Genomic DNA, 26,487 nt, shown 5'->3' with positions numbered 1-26,487 from the left:
AGTTTAAGGTGTACAACATAATGATTTGATACATGCTATATAGTGATTTTTGAAAGGACATTGGGCATTAAGATTAATATGCTGTATAGACTCTCAATTCTGTATATTTCTCTGAAGACTAATAGACAGTTAACTCAGCTGAACACAAACATCAAACTCTGTCTCCCCTACAGTGGGCAGTAGCTAAGATCTCTGCTCAGTTCTTTCAGCTTCAGGCTGCTGCTTTTTCATCAGTCCCCTTGGGATCTTTCCTACACACGTATAATTTAGTGACTAGCCAAGAATTTGTGCCATTTTGTATACAGATTGTGGGGTTTACCCCCTTGGCAGCTCCCTCCCCTCTGGGATTTCCCTCCTGACTTTCTGGCAGCTGTGCCAGTCTCCACCTCTGCCTTCTAACACCTTAATGCAGTGAGGCTGTGGCTTTTTGCCACTTACATCAGGTGGATTTGGGAGTGTCTACAGGTAAAAAGCCATAAACTTGCAAAACTTACCCGTTGTACTTTGTCTTTCAAGGGTAGGTTCTGTCCCAGTTTCTGCCTGATTTCGCTTGCTCTCTAGTGCCTTAAAATAGCTGGTTTTAAAAAAACACTTTGTGCAGGGGAAGAGGGTAGCTCAGTGGTAGAGCACCTGCTTAGCATGTGCGAGGTCCTGGGTTTAATCCTCAGTACCGCCATTAAAAAATAATAATGATAAAGTAAATTTTAAAAAATAATTTAAAAAATTTAAAAATTAAACTTAAAAAATACTTTGTGCAAATTATAAATGTTTTCTGGGGGGATTAGAGCAATCAAGCTCCTCCATCATTCATGGAAACTACCTTATTCTTTTTAATAGCTACATCATTACTGTGGTATGACTGTATCATCATTTATTTATTTAACAAAGACCCAGTTGATGGGCATTTTATATTAGTATCTCTTAATAATAGTCAAAGAATTATTCTTTCCAAAGGTGTCCGGACTAGAGGACTGAAATGCAGTGGTTCAGCAAACAGGCTTCATAAACAGGTGTTGGGCTCCTGCTCCATCCTTTAGCAGGAGCGTAAACTTGGTAAGTCATCTAACTTTCCTGAATCTCACTTTCTTCACTTGTAAAATAGCCAAAAGAATACTTTCCTCATGATAATATTAATGTATAAAAGCATAATCCTTCCGCATAGAAAGAGCTCAGTAGAGTTCAGTCCTCCTCAAGAATAAGAATAGGATCCAGGAGAGGGCAGAGCTGGGGTCAAGACAAAGAACACAGTCCACTGGGGACAGGAGAGCTCAGCTGGGAGGAGAGGTCACAGAGGAAGGAGAAAGGAAAAAGGAGAAAAGAAAAAAGGGAGGCCAAAAATAATATGTCCAAGGTAAGAGTCCATCAAACTCTATCTTGTTCAGAATTGCTTTGGTCAACACTTGTGAAACAGGCCAAGTCCCCACCCACAACTCTTCCACTTTAAGCATTTCTTTGAATCTTCTGGGCTTCTACCATGCTGGTGCCTGAGTTATTACTAGGAATTTTTTTCAGAGACTGTACTAACCAGCAGCCCTCCTGAAGGCTCCCTCAACTGCAGGAAGACCATCCTCACAAACACTGATGCTTGTAGTACAAGGGGCTCCAGGGTAAAGAAGGGGGAGGAAGGGGGAGGAGGCATAAATGGAGTAGCTCTGAAAGAGGCACTACGTGACTTACCAGGACAACACCCCTCATTTTCCCTCTCAGAAAAGCACTGCTTAAGTAGCCCACATGACAGTTAAACAAGGAATGCCCAGAGCTGCCTCTGCAGGACAGAATGGGGGTGTATAGCCAGCATTCAAGCCTGTCTCTGCCTGTGGGAACAACCCACTTCCAGCTTGGGTCCCACCCTCACGTGGTGCGGCGCTCAGGGGCAGTGAGCAAGGCGACCTAATCAGAGAATCCACACCCAAACAGCTCCGGGCACCCCTCAGGGCCACTGGGAGTGGGCAGAGCCTTTCTGCCACACCACTGGAGAAGAAATCACTAGTGATTTGCAGTAGGTGTGTTAGCAGACAGTGCCTTCAAGTGAATAAACACCAGTTCCAAGCAGAAAGGCACATACTAGAACATTCTGGGATCTTCAAGAGAGGATCAGCATAAAATCTCCTTGGGAAAGAAAGAAGCCTTAAAAAGGAACCTGGCTTAAAAAGGAACCCTGTGCAACAGGGACCTGGGGCTCAGAGGGAGCAGTGGTTTCTTGCAGATAATATGACCTCATCTCACTGCGGCCCAATCCCATCTGTATCCTCTGGAAAGAACTGGATCTTGATATGAAAGGTGGAAATATTACTGAATGCCTACAATTTCCACTGTGAGAGTCCCTCTGGGTCACCTATGGGAATCAGAAAGAATGTTTCCTATTGGCCAGAGAAAGAGGACAAACAAGAGGGCTGTAGAAGGAACCAGTGGCTCTCATCACAATAGGACCCCAGAGCAGGAGGGCCACCACTGAGCTTCAGGGACAGTTCTGACCAGATGGGGAGACATTCAGGTAACATATCTAACTCCTGGAAGAGGACATGCAGTGGGGACTTGGAACACTGAGATTTAAATAGTCACATTTGTAGTGTTCAGGAGGCAAAGCCTGGAGTATCTACCATTGGTCACACACGTTGTTACGCCCAGGTAGATTCTGCAGACCTTTCTTGATCTACAGATTGTTGAATTCTCACCTAAGCTTCTGGCTTCCTCCATGGTTTCAGTTAAAGAACTTCTCTTGGGATTGTCAGGAGAGATTCTGAAGGTGGGCTGGCCCACTCTAAGGGCCCTTTGTCATTCCCATGGGCAGCCAAGAACCTGAGTCCTGTTCCCATGGTGAAACCCTCCACCTTATGAGCCAATGGAAGCTGGAAATGCTTCCCCATCACCCCAGCACCAAGGGCGATGCCCGTCACACACACCTGCCCCAGCTTGGGAACTCAGAGTCAGCCACGCAAAGAAGCAGGAACTGTGCAAAAGTAGCTGTTTCAAGGTAAAACCTCTAAATTATCTGTGGCACTGACACACAACTATCGTCACAGCCAACATTTTCTTTTTTTAACCAACAAAAGTATTCAATTTTACTTGTTCCTCTTGTAGCAGGGAACTTCTTCCTCTCCATCCTTATCCACAAGGGCAGAAGAAGAAAACACAGTATCACAATAACAAGTAGGAAATAACTGGTCATCATCTTGGCCTTTTATACTCAGATGTTTCATGAGATTTGCCTGCAACGCTTAAAGGCACATTTCTGATTCTGATAACCTAAGACTCTAAACTGTGTTACAAACTGATTACCGTCCAGGGCCCTAAAGCTAAGGTTTACAAGCCTGTTCTGCCTTCCTTCAGGCCCTCCATGCTTATAAATGACACCTTCTAGTATCTTAAAAGTATGAGAGGTAGCTAGCCCCAAATTCTCAGGCTGCGAATGGTTTCACATAAAATGAGCTCCTACAATTTTATTACCACCCTGGTGCAAGTTTGCAGGTGAGGAGCCACCAGGGAAAGGATGAGGATATGTCTCTCACTTCTGGCCTCCTGACTTTTCCAACTTTTCCACTCAATACTTCAAGTGATTGCTGCAACTCCCAAGGCTGCTGATTAAACCAAACAGGCTTCACTGCGTTACTTAGAAAAAGCAGGAGTAAGTCACTGAGTCTCTCTGGACAGAGGGGAGGTGAGAACTCACATCCCAGCCTTACACCTGCGAAGCTGACTAGGCAACTGATCCACTGTATTTTGACTTACATGTACATGTAGTGGGTATCCCTTGATTTGTGTGGTGAGAGGTAACTACTGGAAAATGTTAACGTTCACATTCCAATCAGATAAGCCAGATATCAGTTTTGTATACACCCTATATGATACACATATCTCACAACACAAAGATTACCATACTTGGGAAAGTGATCACGTTAGCATACAAGCAAAAATGATGGGTTCTGTAAACTGCATGATTCAGTACCTCTGTATTCACATGAAGTCTTAACAACACACAACATGCCACACACAGCACTGAGGAGCTGCTTTTGAAAGAACTCCTAGAAACCTTTAAAACAGGGCTGATTACTAGAAAATATGTGAAATTCACAAGTTCAGATACATCTAAATTTGTATGACTATTTCTTACCCCTGAAAGTGACTTGTGACACGCTAAGTGGATAAATGGATAGATGGTAGATCTAAGAATATTTACAACATTAGTTCTCCTGGTGGAATAAAAAAACCTAAAACCATACAATTAAAATAATTTCTCAATTTTCAAAAAGCAGTTGACTAATAAATAATGAATGCCTAGTGCTGGGGCAGAGCAGGGATGTTTCTCAGTATCTTTTAAAAATAGAAAAGGCAAATTAACTTTTAAATGTCAAAATGTGAAAACAGTTCAATATGGCTGGCTCTGACTACTTTTAAAACTTAAAATTTCAAATTCAAATAAAACACAATTCCATATAAATGTCTTATATAAAAAAGCCCTCAAAAAACACAGCTGAACTTAAAACTCAAACAAAAAAAGCTTTCCTTTTTAAGACCAAAGATCTTCTAAGATCGTTTGTCATAGGCTTAGAAGTGGTGAAAACTAAACCAGCTGCCAAAAATTATTTACTTTGTAGCACAAACGACTAAGGATGTAACACCCACTAAGTGACCTGCGGAGAAAATACAAGGTTAATGTATTTTGCATGCTTTCAGTTTTACTTTGTTAAAATAATACTCATCACCATATTCAACTCTTTTCTTCATGCATTTTATCTAATTCAAAAATAAAGGCAAAGGAAGGAACACAAGGGAAAAAATTGGGAGTAGCAAACGCCAAACGCATCAGAATTTCTTGATCAGAAATTTAAGATTAACACTCTCATTAAGAATTTATGATAAAGTACACAATGGTCAGCTTTTTTTTTTATTTTTAAATTTGTTTTAGTTTTTTTTGAGGGGAGGGTAATTAGGTTCATTCATTTATTTGAGGTACTGGGGATTGAACCCAAGACCTTGTGCATGCTAAGCACATGTTCGACCACTTGAGCTATACCCTCCCCTTTAAAGTACACAATGAATACCTTTTTCCCCTCAAAAGTGTAGGGTTAAAAATGGAAATTATTATAACATCTACTATATTCTCAACATATTTTTATATACATAGTAGCTTTTGGATTGTTTGATATTTAAAAGCACCAGCCAAAACACAGAGCCAGAGTGAGTGCGGTGAACGGAGCCCATTCCAGATAAGCCAGAACTGTAGACAGTCCTGCAACTGCAGCGACAACAGGACCTGGCTTGTTAGTCCTGAAAACATACACATTCTTTGTAACTGAAGTTCTGGAATGGCATCTGTCTTAAATTACATCCACCTGGGATTGCGTTCCAATGACCAATATAGGCAGATTACTGGAACTTGAAAACCTCACTTTTTTGGTAATTGACATTTAAACTGTTTGAAGTTTCTCATTAAGGTCTCTTAAGAAATTAACTGCAGATGTCGGAAACTAAGTGTATAGTACTCAGAGAAATGAAGTCACCTGAAGGCTCCAAATAACTAGAAGCATTTAAATATAGTAAGTGCACTGGAAGGAGAGGATAGATAGCCTGCCCCAGAGGCTGCAGTTTCATCACTTCTCTATTCCAGTTAGGTGTCCCAGCACATTTTGAATGTAATTAAAAGAAAAGAGAGAGGCAAGAAGTTGAAACATGGGACTACCACCTAGACCACAGTATACAGTGAAGAATTAACATGATGGAGACTGAGAGATTAAACATCTCCACAGCCTCCGAGTACTAACAGGATGTATATCTGAAATCCTGGCCTGGCCTGGCCTTAGAAGCCCTTCACAGCCTGATTCCAACCCACATGCTCAGCTTCATGTCTAGCCCCTCGGCCACAAGGCACTCCATACTCCACAATGACCCACTCCTAACTCCCCGGCGGTGTCTTTGCACATGCAGTTCCCTCAGCCAGGAATGCCTTTCCCTCTCCTATCATCCTTTCACATCTGCTGAGGTCAATTTCTCTGTGAACAGACCCCATGCCCTCTGAAAGTCACTCTCCCCTCCCTGTTCCCACTTAGACTACACATTTCTTAGAACAGAGTCCATACCTCATGTGAAATACACCAAATAAAGGACCTCCAAATGCCCGGCATGGAAAAGACCTTTGGGAAATTTTCTCCCGTTCCCTCTTGTTAGGAGTGGCCGCGGACTTAGTAGGGGCATAGTTCTCATTCTTTTCAGGAGGATGTATAAACCAATCAGTGAATAATGAAAAGAGATGTGTTACAAGGACTTCTAACTTAAAAAGAATACCACTGATATGTTTTAGAATTTCACATTGAAAAAAACTGTTCTATGAAGGAAATACTTTTCCCCTTTACCTGAATAATAAAAATCAATGAGTCCTGCAAGAAAGTGCTTTTATCCTTATTCAAACAAAACTCAAACTTAAAAACATTAAAAAAAAAAAGAAGAAGAAAAAGAAAACCATATCAAGCAGTAAACTGCATGGTTGTGAAGATAAAGAGATAAGTTTCTCATCCCTCATTAACAACAATCCTGGAAATGCTAACATTTTTACTAAATCCTCAAAACCAGTATACTAATTAGTAAAAGGCACCTGTGTCAACAGGTCCTATTTCCATTTTTAAAAGTCGTTTCCTCAGCTGATGCCTGGGGTCCTCATTTAGCACATTAGCGTTTGTGGAGCCTAAAAACTGCTCATCACTGCTGGTCACTGGCTAGTTGCTAACACTTAGCCGTTCCCACACACAGCAGAATGTGTGGAGCCATCCAGCTGGTTTCAGAAACTCACCAGTAAGATGCTCCACCCAGGCTCTGCACAGAGACAAACATGCAGAGAGGTGGTGCCCTGTTCTCAAGGAGCGTACAGCTCGACAGACCTCCAATGGGCAGCAGAGTTCCTGAACAGGTGCGGGTTCCACCCCAAATCAACCCGTGGGTCCATTAATTCCCACTGGAAAAGACATAAGGCTCTTTCCCAACAGCAGCTTAGAAATTCCGATGTTGGCTGGAAGGAGTCCACGATCAAAGTGGGGGTCCACCCCCTCTATGATGCCTCACTCTAGTAACACCTAGGGTGTCTGGGGCAGGGGGCGGGGGAATGATAAGTTGGAAGGAAAAAACAAAAGCAGAAAAGAAGATTCCCAAATGAAAGTGAATGTTGTTTTGGATTCTGCTAAGGTTCCTCCATTGAGTTGAAAGATCATGACTTTTTTTTTTGTAATATACCTTCCAGATACTGAATTGGTCCTGAGTTGAGGAAAAGAATGTGTTCCACAGGTGAGAAATTCTGAAATAAACAAAATGAACCTGGGACAGAAACACTGATGGGGAAGCACTTTCAACCACACAGACTCAGACTGACCAGGTTCTCCCAGTGACACCTCTGTGCTGGGGTGAGGCCTCGTTCTGCCATTAAGATCTCCCTCTACCACAACTCATGTTGATAAATGAATAATGTAGACAAGCACGTACAGAAGACTCCCCCTTCATGCTCTGGAAAACTCTTTCCAAAAAGGAGAACATTGAGGAATCTGAAAACAGCCCTGGACTGCGTTCAAAAACTCAAGCCAAGAAAGAATCTTCAGATTTGACATCTTAAATTAGCAGGAATGTTTAGACAAATCTATAATCTAGGAAAACATACATACACCCACACTCACACCAAAAAAGCTTGCCTTTCCATCCTCTCATGTCAAGTGGATAATTAGTAATAAATTCTGTTTACTGTGACCATATGATGATTTTTCTCATCCAATAATTTTTAATAAGTGCCTACTATGTGTCAGACACTGTGCTGGGCACAGGCACAAAGGGGTGAATGTGGAGTTTCCAGTCTCATGGGGGACACTGAAAAAAAGAGGGAATTGTACCCCTTCACATCTTGTGACTAAACTGTAAGTGTGATGAGGAAAGGGATGCTCAGAGGGAGGAAAATGGGGGTGGGAGGGAGGACATGCTTTAGCTGGTGAAGCCAAGAGGGACAGAGGAGGTGACTTTATGTATCAATCTTGTTTCCTTTTTTACATCCACTGTCTGTTGGTGTTCCTATGAGCCAGGCACTACGCCCAGCATTCGGTGCATCATCTCATCTAATTCTAACCATTCTGTGGTAAGTATCATGAGCCCCTTTTACAGAAGAGGGAACTAGAAGCGGCTGGCTAGTAAGTAGCAGGGCCAGGGCTCTGGCTCAGGTCCGTGTGATCTTGGGAAAATGTCTGAACCCCCTGGGCATCAAAGCTCATGGTCTTTGCCTTCCTGGCTTAAGGAAACAAGAGGAAGTCAATGATGCGGGGGGAGTAGAGTGTGTGAGAAGGGTGGAAGGAGGTGATATGCAAGAAATAGAAGGGGTGAGACTGGACACGCCCCAGGGGGGCACTTTAAGAATGCTAAGCAGAGAGGTGAGATGAACCGATCTGCGTATTTAAAAATAGTTTGGAAGAAAACACAATGAGACACCATGTCACACCCACTAGGATGGTGACAATAAAAACAAAGGAAAATAACAAGTGCTGGTGAGGATGCAGAGAAACAGGAACCCTCCTTGTGCGTTGCTAGTGGAATGTAAATTGTCGCAGCCACTGTGGAAAACAATTTGGTGGTTATTCAGAAAGTTAAACATAGAATTACCATCTGACTCAGCAATTATATTCCAGGCATATACTCAAAAGACTGAAAACAGGTACTCAAATATTCGTGCAAAACTGTTCACAATAGCACCATTCACAATTACCAGAAGGTGAAAACAACCCAAATGTCCCTCAACTGATGAACGGATAAACAGAACATAGTATATACCTAAATGGAATACTATTCAGCCATAAAGGGGAATGAAATGCTGATACATCTTACAACATGGATTAATCTTGAAAACATTATGCTAGGTGAAAAAAGCCCGTCAGAAAAGGCCACATATTGTTTGATTCCATTTATATGAAATATCCAGAAAGGCAGAGGCAGAGACAGAAAGCAGACCAGCAGTTGCCAGGGGCTGGGAGGAGGAGGGAACAGGGAGTGACTACAAACAGGTAGAGTGTTCCTTTGGGGTGATAAAAATGTTTTGGAACTAAACAGAGGCTACAGCTGTGCAACACTGTAAATGTACTATATTATACATTCTAAAATGGTTAATTTTATGTTATGCAAATTTACCTCAATTATTTAAATGGCTTGGAGAGGTACAAGTGGATGTAAAAGACCCCTTTCACAGTGATCCAGGTGAGAGACAAAGAGAATGGGACAGATCCGAGAGATGTTTTTGGAGGCAGATCCAACAAGTCTTAATGATAAAACATACATCTTACTATCTACGCTGATGGCATGTAAATGGGAGGTGATGAGGGAGGTGAGGCAGGCAGCTAATCAGAAGCCACTCCAAGAAAAACCTGAAGCTAGGAGAGTAGGTGTGGAAAGCAGAGTAATGGTCCCCAAAGGTGCCCACATCCTGACCCCTGGAATCCAGGAATATGGCAGGTTACACGACAAAGTGGAATTAAAGTTACTAATCAGCTGACCTTGAGGTGGGGCGAGTAGCCTGGATTATCCAGGTGGGCTCAATATAACCAACAAGCATTCCTGTAAGTGGAAGAGGGAGGCAGAAGTGAGAGAACCAGAGAGAAGGCAGCATGAAAGAATTTGACTTACTGTTGCCGCTGTGAAGATGGAGGAAGGGGCCATGAGCCAAGCAATATGGGCACCTCTAGAAGTGGGAAAAGACATGGAAACAGATGTTCCCCCAGCACCCCCAGAAAGGAACGCAGCTCTGCTGACACCTTGGTTTTGGCCTATTGAGGCCCACTTCAAACTTCTGACTTCTAGAAGTGTTAAGACAACAAATTTGTGTTGTTTTACGCCAATAAGTTTGTGGAAATTTGTTACAACAGCATCAGGAAACTAATACAGGGGGAAGAGTGGACAAGTGAAGGAGAGGATCAACAGGACCGGCAACAGATGGGGTACAGGTGGGAAAGGGAGAGGGGGGCACCAAAGACGACCGGGAGCTCTGACCCTAGAGAACCTCAATGAAGGGAAAGGGAGCAAGAGCCGTTAGAGGGGCTGGGGCTTCAGAGGGACAGACAGATGGTTGTTGTCTGAAAAGTCTAAAGAAGGATGGCTTCTAGGAGAAAGTGGCATCTGCGAGGGGCTGTGAGGTGAGAGGTGGGAGGAAGGGTGTGAGCAGATCGGAGAGGGGAGAGGGCTGAGTGGGTGTGAGGAAGGTGAGTGTTCTGGCTGAATGGCACACGGTGAGCAGTGCTGGGGGAAACGTTGGAAAGGTGGATGATGGATGAGGAGTCTGTGCATGCAACAGACAGCTGGAAGATATCAGGGAATTTACAGTGTGTGTGTCGGGGGAGAATGGGGTAAGAGGATCGGAGGCCAGATTTAGGAAGCTAAGTAAGAAGTGGGTGCATGAGTGTGAATGTTGGATGGGGGTTCCAAAGGGTAAGGCTTCTCCCTGGTCTCAGGCATGTCACCAGGTCCCTGGTAAATCCCCGAGTGTTCCACAGCACAAGCAGACACTGATGACCCAAACTGATGGCCTGGACCTTTGTCAAGAGGCTGGGGTGTGGAAGGGGCCCCAAAAGCCTCTCTGATGTCCACAATTGCCTCCCTGGTAGAGGAGAAATTCTCTTTACTGGCCAGCTCTTTGCAGGTAAGGAATTTACAGGAAGCATTCATTAAAATGTATACTTGGGTGGGGCTTTGCACATGACATTTGCACATTCTAGTTTCCTCAGAGTCACTGGGCATCACTAGGTGGACAATTGACTATGGGACCCAAGAACACTGTGCTCTGAGCACTGGTGCGTTTGTGCAGCAGCAAAAGGGCACCAGGAGAGCAGGAGAAACCTGGATGGAATGTAGGCAGAAATCACATCTCTACTTTTCTGAGTCAGTCTTTCTGAATTCACTTATTTAGGACATCTAACTCTTCTCACCCCTAAGTTCTTAAAGGTTCTGTATTCCCAGTACACCCCAATTATTTCAGAATCATAGCCCCTCAGCAGCCACTTGATTGACTGAGCAGAGCAGAGCACCGGGCAGAGGTCCCTGCTGCAGAGAGAGAGAGGGGGAAACTGCTGAAGACACCTCTTGATCTGAGGACCTGAAGGATAAGGATGAACAACACATGAACAAAAATCTAGCAAGTTGGCAGGAGAAGTGCAAATCAACTGAGTGCAGGCTGTACCCATAAATTTAGGGGAGGCAGAACTTTTATTATCTTCAGTCTCTGATCCCATTTAGCTGAAATGGACCAAAATAACCCAAAGCTAAAAAAGCCATGTATTTTATATTTCTGAATTCTCTAAAGTCTTCTTGCTTTAGGTCAATAATTCCTTCCTAGATTATAAAATGTCAGTGGACAGGAGGCATCTAGATCACCTTGTTTTAATTGTGAGAAAAATTTAAAGACTGGGTTTAGATAAGGGCCTTGAACAAGGTCAAGGGCTAACTGCAGGGTCAACACTGGACCAGAACCCCGGAGCATCTGCCCAGGATCTTCCTGCCTATAGCATGGAGTTAGTAATTTGATCTTGTGAACTCTTTTTTGACATTTGTAAGAAAAACCTGAATAGCACCAATGGGGATATTAAACCAATTCTGATTTTAAGGAGCTTGAGTAAGTTTCTACTTTAATATGAACTAAAAGCATTTTAGTGAAGGCAGAAATCAGCCAAGGGTGAACTCTGACTCACTGGTATAATTTAAAGATGTTATCATTGTTTCAAAGAAATCCACTTTAGACTCAAAGCCTTAACATCACATTTCTGTGCTCTATAAAAACATGCACTAGCCAAAGGGTGTAAACAACCCAAATGTTCACTGATGAATGAGTGGATAAACAAAATGTGGCATACACATATAATGAAATATTATTGAGCCTTAAAAAGGAAGGAAATTCTGATTTTCTATAATATGGATGAAACTTGAGGACATTATACAGAACAGTCATTTATAGAGACAGAAAGGAGAGCAGTGGTTACTGGAGACCTGGGGTAGAGGTATGAGGAGTTACTGTTTAATGGGTACAGGGTTTCAGTTTGGGGCAATAAAAATGGAGATGGATGGTGGTGATGGTTGTAAAACAATGTGAATGTACTTACTGCCACTGAACTGTACACTTTAAAATAGTTGAAATGGTAAATTTATGTTATGCATATTTTACCACAATAAAAAAAGGCACTACCTTCATTTCCTAAACCTGTTCTTTTTCATCCAGCAAATCTATATTGGGCACTTACAGTATGCCAGGCACTGCTTCCATGCCAGGGTATACAGCAATAGGATAAACAAACCAAGTCCACGCTCTCATGAACACAGGGGCTGGGGCTGGGGTGCAGACAAACAATAAACAGATAAACATACCATACAGCAGGTGGAAATCAGTTCACTGGATAAAACATTAGAGAGAGCAAGGTGAAGAGAGTGTGGTGTTGGGGGGATATGCTATGTTGTACAGGGTGGTCGGAAAGACCTCTTGGATGAGTGACATTTGAGCAGAGACAAAAAGGAACAGAGTGCCACAGGCTGGGAAGACAGTCCTGCAAAGGAGGCTGGTGTAGCTAGAAGGGCTGAGGGGAGGGAGTAGGTAGTAAGGAGGGCCAGAGCACAGAGCTACCTCTGAAATCCCTCAAAAACTTTCCAAGGGACCGTTTATAGGTCAGTGTAGAAATACTCCTCTACATTTAGGTGTCTTTCATTCCTGTTAAAATGAGCAGGAAAACCAACTCTGTCACTAGGAAGTATGTTTATAAGGAGACAATTTGCATCTCCCATTGCTAGAGCTCCCTCCAGTGTCTCAATATGAAAACAGCATCTGGCACAGACTTCTCCCTGCCTAAATTTTGGTTTTTGGCCAAAAAGTAAAGTGGGCGTATCATCCTTCTCACAGAGAATACTGTGAGATTAAGTAAGAAGACAAGTCAAGTGCAGGTGCTTCAAAATAAGCCTGCACTACTTGTAAAGCGGTACAACGTATACTCGTGCACGCGATGATGTGTTTAAATGACTGTATAGACTTTAAAAGTGCTCATAGAGAGGCCCTTATTTGAAAAATATACAAGTTTTTAGCAATCTCGAGCTTTCAGTTAAACAGCAAACACAGTCAAGCACTGAACTGTGACCCTCAATTTACTGGGGGTGGCAAGGACAATAAAGCACAAAGCCTTGTCTTTAAAAGTTTTCAATACTCTGGGGTCTGAGTATTAGCATTTGAAGTGCTCTGCAAATACTTACAGAGCACTATGTTCACTGTGCCTTCTCAGTCAGAATACAGTATGGAAAACAGCTAAGGAAGACTTGCCCTTACCAAGCATCCTCTTACAAGAGGAGCCTTACTTTCTCGTGGAAATTGGCTTTGATTCCTTTATTATGAAATCAGGCCCTTTCTCAATCTCAAAGCCTAAGAGGAAGATGTTACATGTGGTGTAATTCTAAAGAGAACTTGCAGAAGTAAAATTTCATGGCCATTTACAAAAACAACTGTAGGCTGGGTCAGTGTGACAGCTGAGGCCACAGAGGGAAAAGCCACCAGTGGCTAACAGCCAGGGGAGGGGTTCTTTCTAGGTCTGGTGATGCCAGCTGTGCAACCAGTAAGACAGGACAGTCCCTGATTACTTTACTGTACATGGGCCGGCTGATGTCAAGGAAAATGGGCAGATAACCTCCAAAAGCCATACTGCAACCCAGGTATCTAACACCATTTCTGGAGGGCAATTTGACAAGTATCAAAAGGCTTAAAATATTCACACTCTTTGACCCAGCAAGTTCACATACAGAAATTACCTCCAAGGAGGTAAGTAAGGCCAGCCACAGAAGTCTGGATATACGGACATTTAGCTCTGCATTTCCCAAGAAAGAAAACTTGAAAATAGACCAACTACAACTATGGTTATATACAAACAAATATATATGTGATAATTGTTGAACAATAGTGAACATCAACACTCCGAGATTAGGTGAACATCCTGAAATTTAACCAAAACATAAAATCAAAGCAACTAAATAAAAAGCCACCTAAAACCTGGCTTATGGTTGGAAAAGAAAGGAAGGAAGGGAGGAAGAAAGGAGAAAATGAGACAAAGGTAGGAAAGAAGGAAGGAAGGAATCTTAATTCTGGGGCCCACTTACTATCTACACCATTCAAGTGAGTTATTTAATTGACAAGCTATAAAAAGTAACAACATGAAATAAATTAAACCTGTATGAATTACAATGGATTTAAATTCATACCCAAGTGACCTATATGAAAACACAAATACTGTTCCCTTGATATTTTCTTTATTGACTGATAAAATTCTAAACTTAACCTGTCAAGATCATGAGCAACGCATAGGGGAATAAATAAGAAACATGTAACAACAGAACACAGCAGTTGCTTTTAGAGGCAGGAAAGCATATTGTTTTTACAATTAACAGCTCTTCCAATGTTAAGAATATTCATCAAGCCCACCAACAACCACTCCTCAAGGAGCCCAGCTTTCTTCTCTCTGCCTTCCTAAAATCTTAGCCACATGCACCTGTGGACTTCCCCACAGGGAGTCACACATAAAATGGCAGCTCCTACAGAGCGGCCACTGCAACGTTTAGTTAAGGAAACCGTGACCAAAGGCTGTTTTCAGAAATTACATCAATCAGAACTTGGCTGTTGCAAAGCCATCACTGGAGAAAATAACCACCTCATGAAAGTGCCGATTCAGAGCGGTGGCGGCCACTCTAGATCCTACCTCACTGATCGCGTAGGATGTCTTCCGCCGGGCTCAACCACAACCAAGCATGTGTCCTCACCTTCTAAGTCTCAAGTGTAACTTCAGAGAATATTCCATCCTCAGTGCACCACCATGGAGAATTTCTAGAATAATGAAGTGCTTATGCCACTCAAACATTCTGCAAAACGGGGGCACTTAGGAGAGTTCCCTGGGAGGACAGAGACTTTGGCGGCTACAGTTATTCAGCGTAGAGAAAAGCACCTGTGATGAAACTGCCCTCAACTCCCTTCTGGATCTACGAGGCCCTGGTGGTAGAGGGTGAAAGTTTTTCAGTCAAGAGTTCATCTTCAGGTCCCAGACTTTCCTCCTGACCCTTGGCCTCCCCCTTGGGCTACCCAGTGTCCTTCCCCTCAGCCTACACCCACACAGATGGTTCTGGTCCGCAGCAAAACTCTGTAACAGGTAATGGCACAGCGGGAGTAGAAGCTCTACGCAGCAAGAATGGGTCCACAAGCAAAGCTTACGCCATTCAGTAGGCTTGACACGGCCTTGCTGGCAAACAGCCCCTTGCAGGGAATTTCCCCACAGCTACATCTTCTCCAGGAGACACCACCCACCTTGTAGTTCACGCCCAGCTACCACTTTCAGTTCTTGCTCAGCAGCTTGGCTGCTGCCCGCTATTTGGCTCTGAGATAGCTCATTTCCCATCAGCTCCTCTGTCTAAGCCATCGGCATGTCCCCTGCCCCTAGGCTACTGATCTATATACCACCACCACCCCCTTTTTTAAACAGGTGGGAAGTAATTAGGTTTCTTTCTTCATTTTTAGGCGGGTACTGGGAATTGAATCCGGACCTCGTGCATGCTAAACATGTGCTCTACCACTTGAGCTATACCCTCCTCCCTATATACCTCTTTATGATATTTCCTATTTCCTCAGTCTCCTCTCTCTTTCTCTTTTCTTCAGCCCTCTCCCTAGCAAGGGCCCTTCTTTCTCCATTCAAGCATTGTGAATATTTTCTCCCATCTCATTCTTTCAGGAGGCGATTAGAAGGCTCTAGCTCTAATTCTTGAACCTCTGGTCTACCATCTTCAATCATCTTTATTCCATCCTTTAGCCCTTCATTTCTCTACCTCTAAGGTAAATAACCATCCTCATTTGGCTGGAACAGAGGGGCTTCCTGGAATGTGGGACCTTTTGACCCAAAACTGATAAAAGGAGAGATACTCCAATATTGCAAAGACCTAATTGGTGCTGTTAAAAGTAACCATGTTTTAGTACAGCAATCTTTTTGCAGTGCACTCTCAGAAGATAAAGCATCACATATTGCAACCTGGATATTTTGTCTTTTGGAAAAGACACCTTCAGAAGAACACTCTTCAGTCTCACTGAAAAGACCCCTATCAAGTACTGTTAACCAACCCTTGTGCCACCAAACTCCAAGGAATAGACGCCTGGATTCATGTGACACACCTAAAGAAAGCACCGAACCTTGAATGAAACTGCATGTCATCTGGTGACCTGGAAGTTAAGATTTCCTGAAATTGGAACAGACGACATCTGATGAGACAGCTTTCCCAAGAATTCTGGACCAGGTCTATTGGAAGTTTGTTGCCAAATCTTTGATGATGACATAACACTTCAGATGATCTCCAATGTCTATGATCCTGTTAACATATGGACTTTAGAGGAAAAGCCTGAGAGTTCCCCCTCCTGCCCCTCTTTGTTACTCAAATGTGACCTTAATTAATTTCTAATCTGTGCACCTTCCCTCTAACAGGAAATGCTATACCCAGGAAAGGTCCTTCCTGACACTGAGGGACAAAAAGCACTGAAACTAGAAAACTTGACTCTTGATCAGTGATGCTTTCAGAGAAAGATCTTGATCAAAAAGTGGAAATGTGAAAAATTAATTACACAGAAACTTCAATTAATAAAGTTGGGAGACCAGAAGGGGGCGCTCTCATGCCCTGTCACCAAAGCAAAACCCAACAGGAAGAGAACAACTCTTCTTTCCTGGCAAGGACTCAGTCAATGAAAAGCCATGGGCCCTTTGTTTCCTGCAGCCCTCCCAACTCCCTTTCCTTCTCAATAAAAGTGTTCTCCTTCCCTTGTCCTGCAGGAACTTGCATTTGTACTGTCATGGTTGGAGACATGCAACTGCAATTCCCTGATGATCTCAAAAAATCCCATTTTTGATGGAGAAATATCTGGCACTCTATTTGTTTCAGGTCAATATCCTTCTCCTCAGTTTGGTAGTAGCCTGGAAAGCCAAAAGCCACAACCACAGGGAAAACTAGCAGCCTGGCAGCCACTGGAGGGGGCAGGGCAGGACTGGAGCTCTTTCAAAGCCCTGTTCCCAAAGGGCTATCACTATCTGACCTGTCTGGTGGTTTCCTGGAAGACCCTACTTGCAAGGTTGACCTGACTCAGAGCCGAACACTGGTAACAGCATTTTCCCTGAAGGCATTTGTTGAAACCCATCAGAAGCAATTATTTGACATTACAGCTACCTGAGATGATGGATAACACTTGGGGCAAACAACAGGCTAATGACAAAGCTTAAAAGGAAAAGCTGGAGAATGAGATGACTATAGGGGACTTTGAAACGCTCTGACACATTCCTGAGCATCTAAAAGGCTATGCACACATGCAGGGCAGCTGACAGCAGACCCAACTTACAAGAAATACTAATGTAAGTTCTTCAGGCTGAAAGCAATCCCAGAATATAATTCAAAGTCACACACAAACACAAAAGAGTAATGGTAAAGGTAACTGCGTAATTATAAAACAGTTTATATTTTCTTTTATTATTTGGGGGGGTAATTACATTTGGGGGGGTAATAGAGGTACTAGGGATTGAACCTGTAACCTCACGCATGCTAAGTATGCACTCTACCACCGAGCTACATCCCCCCACCAAAACACAGTTTAAATACATACTTCTGCTCCTTTCTTCTCTTACCTAATTTGAAAAGCAACTATATAAAAGAATATTATATAATTGTATTGTTAGGCCTATAACATATAGAAATGTAATATATTTGCCAGTAACAATACAAAGGAGGCAGGTAGGAGCAAAGATGTACTGAGCTAAAGAAATAGCACCAGACAGTAACTCAAATCCACAGGAACCAAAAGAACTGGGAATAGTAAATAAGAATGTTACTGCAACAAACACTATAAAAATAACTGTATGTGTGTTTACTTGCATCTCCTTTTCCAAGTTTCTTTAAAAGATAAAAATTATATAAATGATAACTATAACAATATATTACGGGATTTGTTACATATATAAATGTAATATGTATAACAATAAACAAGAAGAAAAGGGTGACAGGCATACACAGAATAGATAAACAAGATTATACTGTATAGCACAGGGAAATATATACAAGATCTTATGGTAGCTCACAGCGAAAAAAATGTGACAATGAATATATGTATGTTCACGTATAACTAAAAAATTGTGATCTACACTGGAATTGACACAACATTGTAAAATGACTATAACTCAATAAAAAAAAGTTAAAAAAAAAAAGAAGAAAAGGGAATAGAACTATGTAGATGTAACATTTCTCTGTCTCCTGGAATTAAGTTAGTATAAATCAAAAGTAGATTCTGATAAGTTAAGATGTACATGGTAATTATACATACAATGAAATATCATCCAGCTGCAGAAAGGAATGAAATTCTAATACATGCTACAACATGGAAAAATCTTGAAAACATTAAGTTCTGGCTAAGTGAAAAGAGCCAGAAACAAAAGAACACATCGCATGACTCCAATTATATGATATACCTAAAATAGGCAAATTCAGACAGACAAAAAGTAGATTACAGAATATCAGGTGCTGGGGAAGGAGGAGTTATTGCTTAATAGGTACAAAGTTTCTGTTTGGAGTAATGAAAAAAATTTGGAGATAGTGATGGTGGTTGCACAACACTGTGAACGGGATAATGCCACTAAACTGCACACTTAAAGTGGTTAAGATGGCAAAGTTTATGTTATATACAATTTACCACAATTTTTTAAAGATGCTTATGGTAAGCTCTAGAGCAACCACTTAAAAACAATAACAAATCTTTTAAAATAGTAAAAAAATCATTAGAGGAATAAAAATTATTACATTAGAAAATATTCACTTAATGCAAAAGAAATCAGTAGAAAAGGAATTGAGGAACAAAAAAGACATGAGACATATAGAAACCAATATCAAATAAACACATTACAAGAAAGGAAAACTACAGACCAATATTTCTCATGAACATAGATGTAAAACCCCCAACGAAATATTAGCAAATCAAATCCAACAATGTAGAAAAAGAATTATATGCCATGACCAAGTGGAATTTATTCCAGGTATACAAGGCTGATTCAACATTCAAAAATCAATTAAAATAATCTGCCACATCAACAGGCTAAGGAAGAAAAATCATATTCATATCAATTGATTACAGAAAAAGAACTTGACAAAATTCAACCCTGATTCATGTCAGAAAAAAAAAAAAAACCTCAGCAAATAGAGAATAAAAACATCTACCAAACACTTAACAGCTAACATCAGACTTAATGGTGGGAAACTGGATGCTTTTCCTAAGACTGGGAACAAGGCAGGAATGTCCCCTCTCATCACTTCTATTTAACATTTTGCTAAAACCACCAGCTAATGCAATAGACAAGAAAAGGAATAAAAAGTGTACATACAGGGAAGGAAGACATAAAACTGTCTTTGTGAATGACACGACTACCTGTGTAGAAACTCCCAAAGAACTGAAAAAAATGGAGTAAGTGATTATGACAAGGTTTTGCAATACAGAATTAACATTGAAAAGTCAATTGCTTTTCAATATACCAGCAGTGAACAATTGGAATTTAAAATTTTCATTTTCCAAAAAATGAAATACTTAGGTATAAACATAACAAAACATGTACAAAGTCTATACGCAGAGAGCTATTAAACTCTGATGAAGAAATCAAGAAGATTTAAATAAATGGAGAGATAATTCCATGTTCATGTATTTAAGACTCAATACAGATCCTCCTCGACTTACAATGGGGTTACGTCCCAATAAACCCATCATGTGTTGAAAATATTGTAAGTCAAAAACTGCATTTAATACACCAAACCTACTGAACATCATACCTTAATCTAGTCTACCTCAAACGAGCTTAGAACACTTACATTAGCCTACAGTTGGGAAAAATCATCTAACACAAAGCGTATTTTATAATAAACTGTTGATTATCTCATGATTTATTGAATACTGTACTAAAAATGAAAAACAGAATGGCTGTATGGATACAGAATGGTAGTAAGTGAATCAGTTATTTATCGTTACTAGTGTGGGGCTGACTGAAAGCTACCTAGCATCATGAGAGAGTACTATACCACAAATCATTAGCCTGGGGAAATCAAAATTCAAAATTCGAAGTACAGTGTCTAGTGAGTGCTTATCACTTTTGCACCATTATAAAGCTAAAAGACCATAGGTCAAACCATCATTAAGTTGTAGACCACCTGTATGTTAAGATATCAGTTCTTCCCAACTTAATCTATAGATTCAAAGCAATCCCAATCAAATCTTAGCAAGCTATTCTGTGGATATCAACAAATTGACTCTGAAGTTTATAGGGAGAAAGGCAAAAGACTCAGAATAGCCAACACAATATGAAAGAAGACTGAAGTTGGTGGGACTGACACTATCTGACTTCAAGACAATATAAAGCTACAGTAATAAAGACAGCATGATATTAGAGAAAACACACACAGATTAATATAACAGAATTGAGAGTCCAGAAATAGACCCATACAAATACAGTCAACTGATTTTGACAAGGACTAAGGCAATTTAATGGAAAAAGGATAGTTTTTTCAACAAGTGGGATGGAACAACTGGATCAACATGCAAAAAAAAAAATTAGACACAGACCTCACACACATTATAAAAATTAACTCAAAATGGATCCTAGACCTAAGTATAAAATACAAAACTATAAAGTTTCTAGAGAAAACAGGAGAAAATCTACGTGACCTTGGATTTGGCAATGAGTTTTTAAATATAACACCAAAAGCATGATCCATGAAAGAAAAAACTGATAAGCCTGACTTCATTAAAATCAAAAACTTCTGCTCTGTGCAACATACTATTAAGAGAATGAAAAACCAAGCCACAGACTGGGAGAAAATATTTGCAAAACATATATCTGATAAAGGACTTACATCTAAAATATGCAAACAACACTTAAAACTCAACAATAAGAAAAAAAACTCATATAAGAAACAGGCAAAAGATCTGAATAGACACCTCAACAAAGAAGATACACAGATGGCAAAAAACTTATGACAAGATGCTCAACACCATTTGATTCAGGGAATTTCAACTTAAAACAAATTAACATATTAAAATAACAACATATACCACTATACACCTATTAGAATGGCTTAAAAATTTAACTGACAATACTAAGTGCTAACAAGAATGCAAAGCAACAGAACTCTCATTCATTGATGGTGGAAATGCAAAATGGTAGTTACTTTGAAAGACAGTTTGTTACAAAGCTAAATATAGTCTTACCATACAATCATACTCCCAGGTATTTACCCAATTGATTTTAATACTTATGTCCAAAATCTGCACATAAATGTTTATAGCAGCTTTATGCATAATCAACAAAAACTAGAAGCAACCAAAATGTCCTTCAATAGGTGAATGGATAAACTGTGGTACGTCTATGCAGTGAAATATTATTCAGCACTAAAAGGAAATGAATTATCAAGCCACAAAAAGGCACAGAGAAACCTTCATGCATATTGCTAAGTGAAGGAACTCAGCCTAAAAAGATGAGACACTGTATGACTCCGATTACATGCCATTCTGGAAAAGGCAAGACTATAGAGATGGTAAAACAATCAGTGCTTGTCAGGAATTTGGAAGGAAGGGGGAATGGAGGAACAGGTGAAGCACAGAGGGATGTTTAGGGATGTAAAATTCTTCTGCATGATAATGCTACAGTAGATACATGACATTATATATTTCTCAAAACCCATAGACTTTACAGCAAAACAGTGAACCTTAATATGCACAATTGAAGAAAAAATCATCTGCCAGATAGGGGGATCCCAGGAAAAAATGCAAACTGTGACAAGAGAATCTTACCGTATTACAAATGTATGAAATGGCTTCACTGAAGGGAATGGGAGAACAAGGTGCTAACCTAAGTAAATTTGGAAACAAGTGGAGCCTCAAAGGCTGAAGGGAAAGGAACTGCACCTAAGCACTGGGCTCTAGCTGATACGGGGTTTTCTCATGGAATATGGTCTAACCTTTCAGATACTGCTACCTGTGTATGCTGAAATTGAATGACTGAGTAACTGCATGGCACATGGTGGGCGCCTGGTTTCTCACTGTTGGAGTGAAAATTTACAAATGAGCAAGGTAAGGAGGCTAGAATGAGCTATGTAGAAATGGATTAGACTGGAGACAGTATGAACTCATGTTTAGCTTAATACAGATACAGATGGTTACATCAGAAATATTTATAGATGAGTATATATGCCTACGTTACTATTTACACGTTTCTTTGCTCTGGCAGCTAAGAGGATTTAAAAGATATCCTTCGCAACAGCACACCTACCCATGGGGAGTTAAGCTGCCCCAATTTGAAGGTAGGGTATTTACATAAATTGAGCAGTGGCCAGATTGCTGCAGAGCTGGAGACAGGATGGGCAGGGAAGCATCAAAGACAGCACTACAACAGGGGCAAATGTTGCAGGATTGGGAAGAGGGGTCAGGAGTGGTTTGTGCCTATCCACAATGGTACTGATACTCTATAAAAAAGCCACCAGAAGCAGGTCCACTGGCCTGAGGCTGAAGTGCAACCCAAATAGGGTAGAAATTAAGGCATCTCTAGGCAGACTCTCCTAAACTGACCTTTGGCATATTTACTTCTCCCATCCCCATGTGTTCTGAAGGCACAGGATTCAACCTGCGGTATGGGCTATGGGAAGGGCCCTGCATGAAAGTCTGCTCCCATGGCCGGGTAGGGTGTGTAGGTGTGCCGAGAAAGAGCCAGTTTGCTAAGAGGTAAGGAGTACTATGAACCGAGCCTCAAGAGCCTAAGAAGTTAGGTGAGTGGGTGAGGTCATTAGACCCACTGCTGAACAGGCCACAGAAGCTGGCGCCTTCACAGGCTAGAAAAGGGACCTTCTGAAAGGATCAAGATACACCCCTTCAGGGGCTCCAGGACAATTACGAGGCTCAGGTTTTGGACACGGGAAGGTGGGATGCATTAAGACCAGGCGGGTGTTGGCGTGGGACACTGGTGGGTCAAGAAGTGCGGCGCAAGCCGATAAAAAAAGTTTCAGACCAGGAACCATGAACTTGGTTTCTGTACCCAATTCTGCCATTCTCTGCTTTGAGAGTCACTTAGCCTCTCTAAGCCTGTTTTCTCATCTTTATAAACGAGTTTCACATCTTCTTCACATGGTTGTCAGGGAATAGAATGAGACAGCCTTATGTGTCTCAACCAGCGGTTCTCAAAGTGTGATCTGAGGACACTTTGGGGGTTCCCTGAGACCCTTTGAGAGGGTCTTTGAGGTCCTCCCTTTTCCAACTAGTATGTGCATGAGCCTGGAATTTCTTGGTAAGTTTCCTCCAAAACAGCTAATTTAAGATTTATTAAGCTGAAGAGATTCTCAAAAATATAAAAACATGCCACTCATTTTAGAGGGAAAATACAGTTATTTTTCATTAAAGATGCCATTTGTTTTAAATTTAAATGGGGTTGTTATTTTTAAATGAGTATTTCAAATTTTTGTTTGAAAACCCGTAAAAAATCAGCAAATACAAGCAAAAGCTCTTTGAGGTCTTCAATAATTTTTTGGCGTGTAAGGGGGTCCTGAGAGCAGACAGTCTGGGAACCGCTGGGCTGAACCACCAGGTGGAGGATGTTCTTAATCATCAGGTGAGCAGCCTCTCACAGGCTGATTCCAGGTCCCCTTTCATACAACACCCACACGTTCACAGTTTCCACGTATGGGGACGCTAGTTTTGTTTTCTGGGTCTGAGAGATCCAATGTCTGTACCCATTTTCCGGGCGCAAGCAAGCGTCCTCCCACAGGGAGGCACAGACAGTGGCGGCGACCCCCGCGGAGCGTCGGCGACCTTGGCAGAGGTCGAGCCCGCGCGCGGGAGACGCACGCTGCTCCTGGCCGGAGGGGATTCCCGCCAGGGACTGGGGAGGCCGCGCCCGGCCCGACGCGCTGAGCCGGGAACAGACTCTCGGCGAGCCTGGCCCAGTGGTGGGGGACTGGGGACCTGCACTCACAGCCTCGGCAGCGCCGCCACTGCCACTCCGCGCGCCGCCCTCCTCAGCAGACGCAGCGCCATCTTCCCGACGTCCGGGCCCCACCCCCGCTATGTCCGTCTCCATTTCGTCCCGCCCCCATTGCCACGCCCCCACGTCACCACTCCCCGCGCACGTTCCGCCCAGCCCCGCAAGCCACGCCCTCCCCGTTCTGCGCTCCTGCCCCTTCCGGGCGGTAACGTGAGGCAGAGCAGAGTCCGAACGGATGAGTTCTTGATCGTTTTTTTGGTGACTGAATCCAACCTTTCTCGTGCTTCTGGAGTTTTTTTAGGGCGCCTTTTGAGAGATTTTTGCATTTTCCCAGCCAGACTAGTCAATTTTTCTAGGGATCTCTTTATTGTTTTTGTGCTTTTTTTGTTTTGTTAGAATGCTACCTAACAAAGTTTGTGAGCCTCGCCATGTGCGCGCCTGGGTTAACACTTAATCTATTAAGGAATATAGATACCTGCTGGCAGCTTTCTGGGCCAGAGAAATGCTTGCTGAAGACACAGGGCAGCAAACACAACTCTTCAACACCTCCCTGCCAGTCCGTCAACAAATACAACTCCTCTGGCTTCACAATCAGGAGAATGCTCATGTGTTAAAACGGAGCTTCTGAGCTGGCTGTCTTTGGGCAAGTTACTTAACCTCTCCCTGCTTCAGTTTCCTCCTATAAGATGGTAATATAAACAGTACTCACCTTAGCGTTATTATAAGGATATACTGAGTTAATAATGTGTGTAAAGAGCGTAAAACCTCACCTGGCCCAGGGCATGTGCTCAGTAGTGTTAATTACTTCTCATTGTTATTATCATCACAGCAATTCCTTCCTTAAAACTCTTTGGTAGCTTCTAACAGGAAGCTCTTGAAATAAAAAACAAACGGAGGCCAAACTTGAAAATTCCCTAAGCAGACAAAAACAGTTTCATTATACAAGCAAAGCCTAATTTAGCTTGTTTTACAAGATGACTTGACCTGGGTCATTTCTTGCTTATGCATCTGGAAATCATAAGCAAAATTTGAACGATCTTCCAAGGTCGATATGAAGTAACCACTGACCAATTCCCTATCATTCAAGAAAATTCTAATATTTACAACCAATCACTGTGAAAAATAAACAGTCACTACGTTCTCACTAAATAAGCTGCCTTATAATAATGTACCCCTGAGCCTTATTCCATGTTTTGGTTTGAGTGTTCCTGGTTACTGTCTTTTCAGCGTGCACAATGAACACTAATTACAACTTCAGTGACTCATTGGTTTTATTTTTCTTATCTATGAACTTTTGACAGAAGCATTTAGAATAAAACCCAGATTCTTCACCATAACCCTGAGTCCTTACCCCTGCCAGTATCTGCACCCTTATCTCAGCCCTATCCATCTTTTATCCCTATTTTTTGAGTTCGATAAGCCCTCTCCCACTTCAGGGCCTTTGCACTTGTTGTTCCCTATTCCCAGAAGGTGCTCATGACTGCATCTTCTTATCCTCCAGGACATTTAAACTACATCCACCTGCGAAAGGGCCTGCCTGCACTGACAACCCAGACTAGAGCATCCTCCTCATCTGTTTTACGGGCACAGCAACCTGATCATTTCCATCACAGCCCTCATCACAACGTTTATTTATGGATTTGTGAATCTACTTTCTTAATGTTGTCTTTCCCCCTTGGGTCTCAAGATGGGAGGGAACTAACTGCCCATAATGGGCTTTTGTAGTTTGTTATTGTCATTAAGGGGGCAGGGCTAGAGATGTTGGGACAGTCCCACTTGTAGAAAGGCTGCTAGTGCTCTGGTTTAGAAACACCACCTAGACTGGATAAAGAAGTTGTGGTTATATATGTGTAATGGAATACTACTCAGCCATAAAAAAGAATAAAATAATGCCATTTGCAGCAACATGGATGGACCTAGAGATCATCATTCTAAGTGAAGAGAACCAAAAAGAGAAAGAAAAATACCATATGATATCACTTATACGTGGATCCTTAAAAAAAAAAAGACACAAATGATCTTATTCATGAAACAGAAACAGACTCACAGATGTAGAAAACAAACCTGTTACCAGGGGGAAAGGAGTAGGAAGGGATACATTGGGATTTTGAGATTTGCAGATACTAACTACTGTAAATAAAACAGATAAACAACAAGTTTATACTGTATAGCACAGGGAGTTTTTGTCAATATCTTGTAGTAACCTATAATGAAAAAGAATATGAAAAGGAATATATGTATGTATATGTATGACTGAAACATTATGCTGTACACCAGAAAATGATGCAACATTGTAAACTGACTATACTTCAATTAAAAAAACAAACAAACACCATCTATAGGAACAGAATGTGAGTTCTTTGAGAGCAGGTGTATCTTATTGCCGTGTATGTGCCCCCAGCACCTGGTTCAATGACTTGTAACCTGTAGGTATTTAATATAAGAC

The 26,487-nt window shown here is 41.7% G+C and overlaps 1 protein-coding gene and 2 long non-coding RNA genes across 5 annotated transcripts in view; 2 read left to right on the top strand and 1 right to left on the bottom strand.

The window, feature by feature from the left end:
* Positions 1 to 24,148, bottom strand: part of CLYBL (citramalyl-CoA lyase) — a 206,800-nt gene extending 182,652 nt beyond the window's left edge. For all 3 annotated transcript variants that reach the window (XM_015242699.3, XM_072976488.1, XM_015242700.3), the window contains exon 1: positions 24,033 to 24,148. In XM_015242699.3, coding sequence (XP_015098185.1) covers positions 24,033 to 24,094 — 62 coding nt within the window. In that variant the 5' untranslated portion in view covers positions 24,095 to 24,148. The remainder of the gene's footprint in view (positions 1 to 24,032) is intronic.
* On the top strand, positions 2,439 to 7,730 carry LOC140701171 (uncharacterized). Its single transcript, XR_012080089.1, has 2 exons — positions 2,439 to 2,494; positions 7,229 to 7,730. It is a non-coding gene; the product is annotated as an uncharacterized lncRNA (long non-coding RNA).
* On the top strand, positions 8,049 to 26,081 carry LOC140701172 (uncharacterized). Its single transcript, XR_012080090.1, has 3 exons — positions 8,049 to 8,104; positions 22,037 to 22,141; positions 25,543 to 26,081. It is a non-coding gene; the product is annotated as an uncharacterized lncRNA (long non-coding RNA).
* Positions 26,082 to 26,487: the final 406 nt, after the last annotated feature.

This window comes from Vicugna pacos, chromosome 14, assembly GCF_048564905.1.
Source record: "Vicugna pacos chromosome 14, VicPac4, whole genome shotgun sequence".
NCBI classification, from domain to species: Eukaryota; Metazoa; Chordata; class Mammalia; order Artiodactyla; family Camelidae; genus Vicugna; species Vicugna pacos.
The sequence above is the reverse complement of the archived record's forward strand: the minus strand, read 5'-3'. Positions and strand labels throughout refer to the sequence as shown.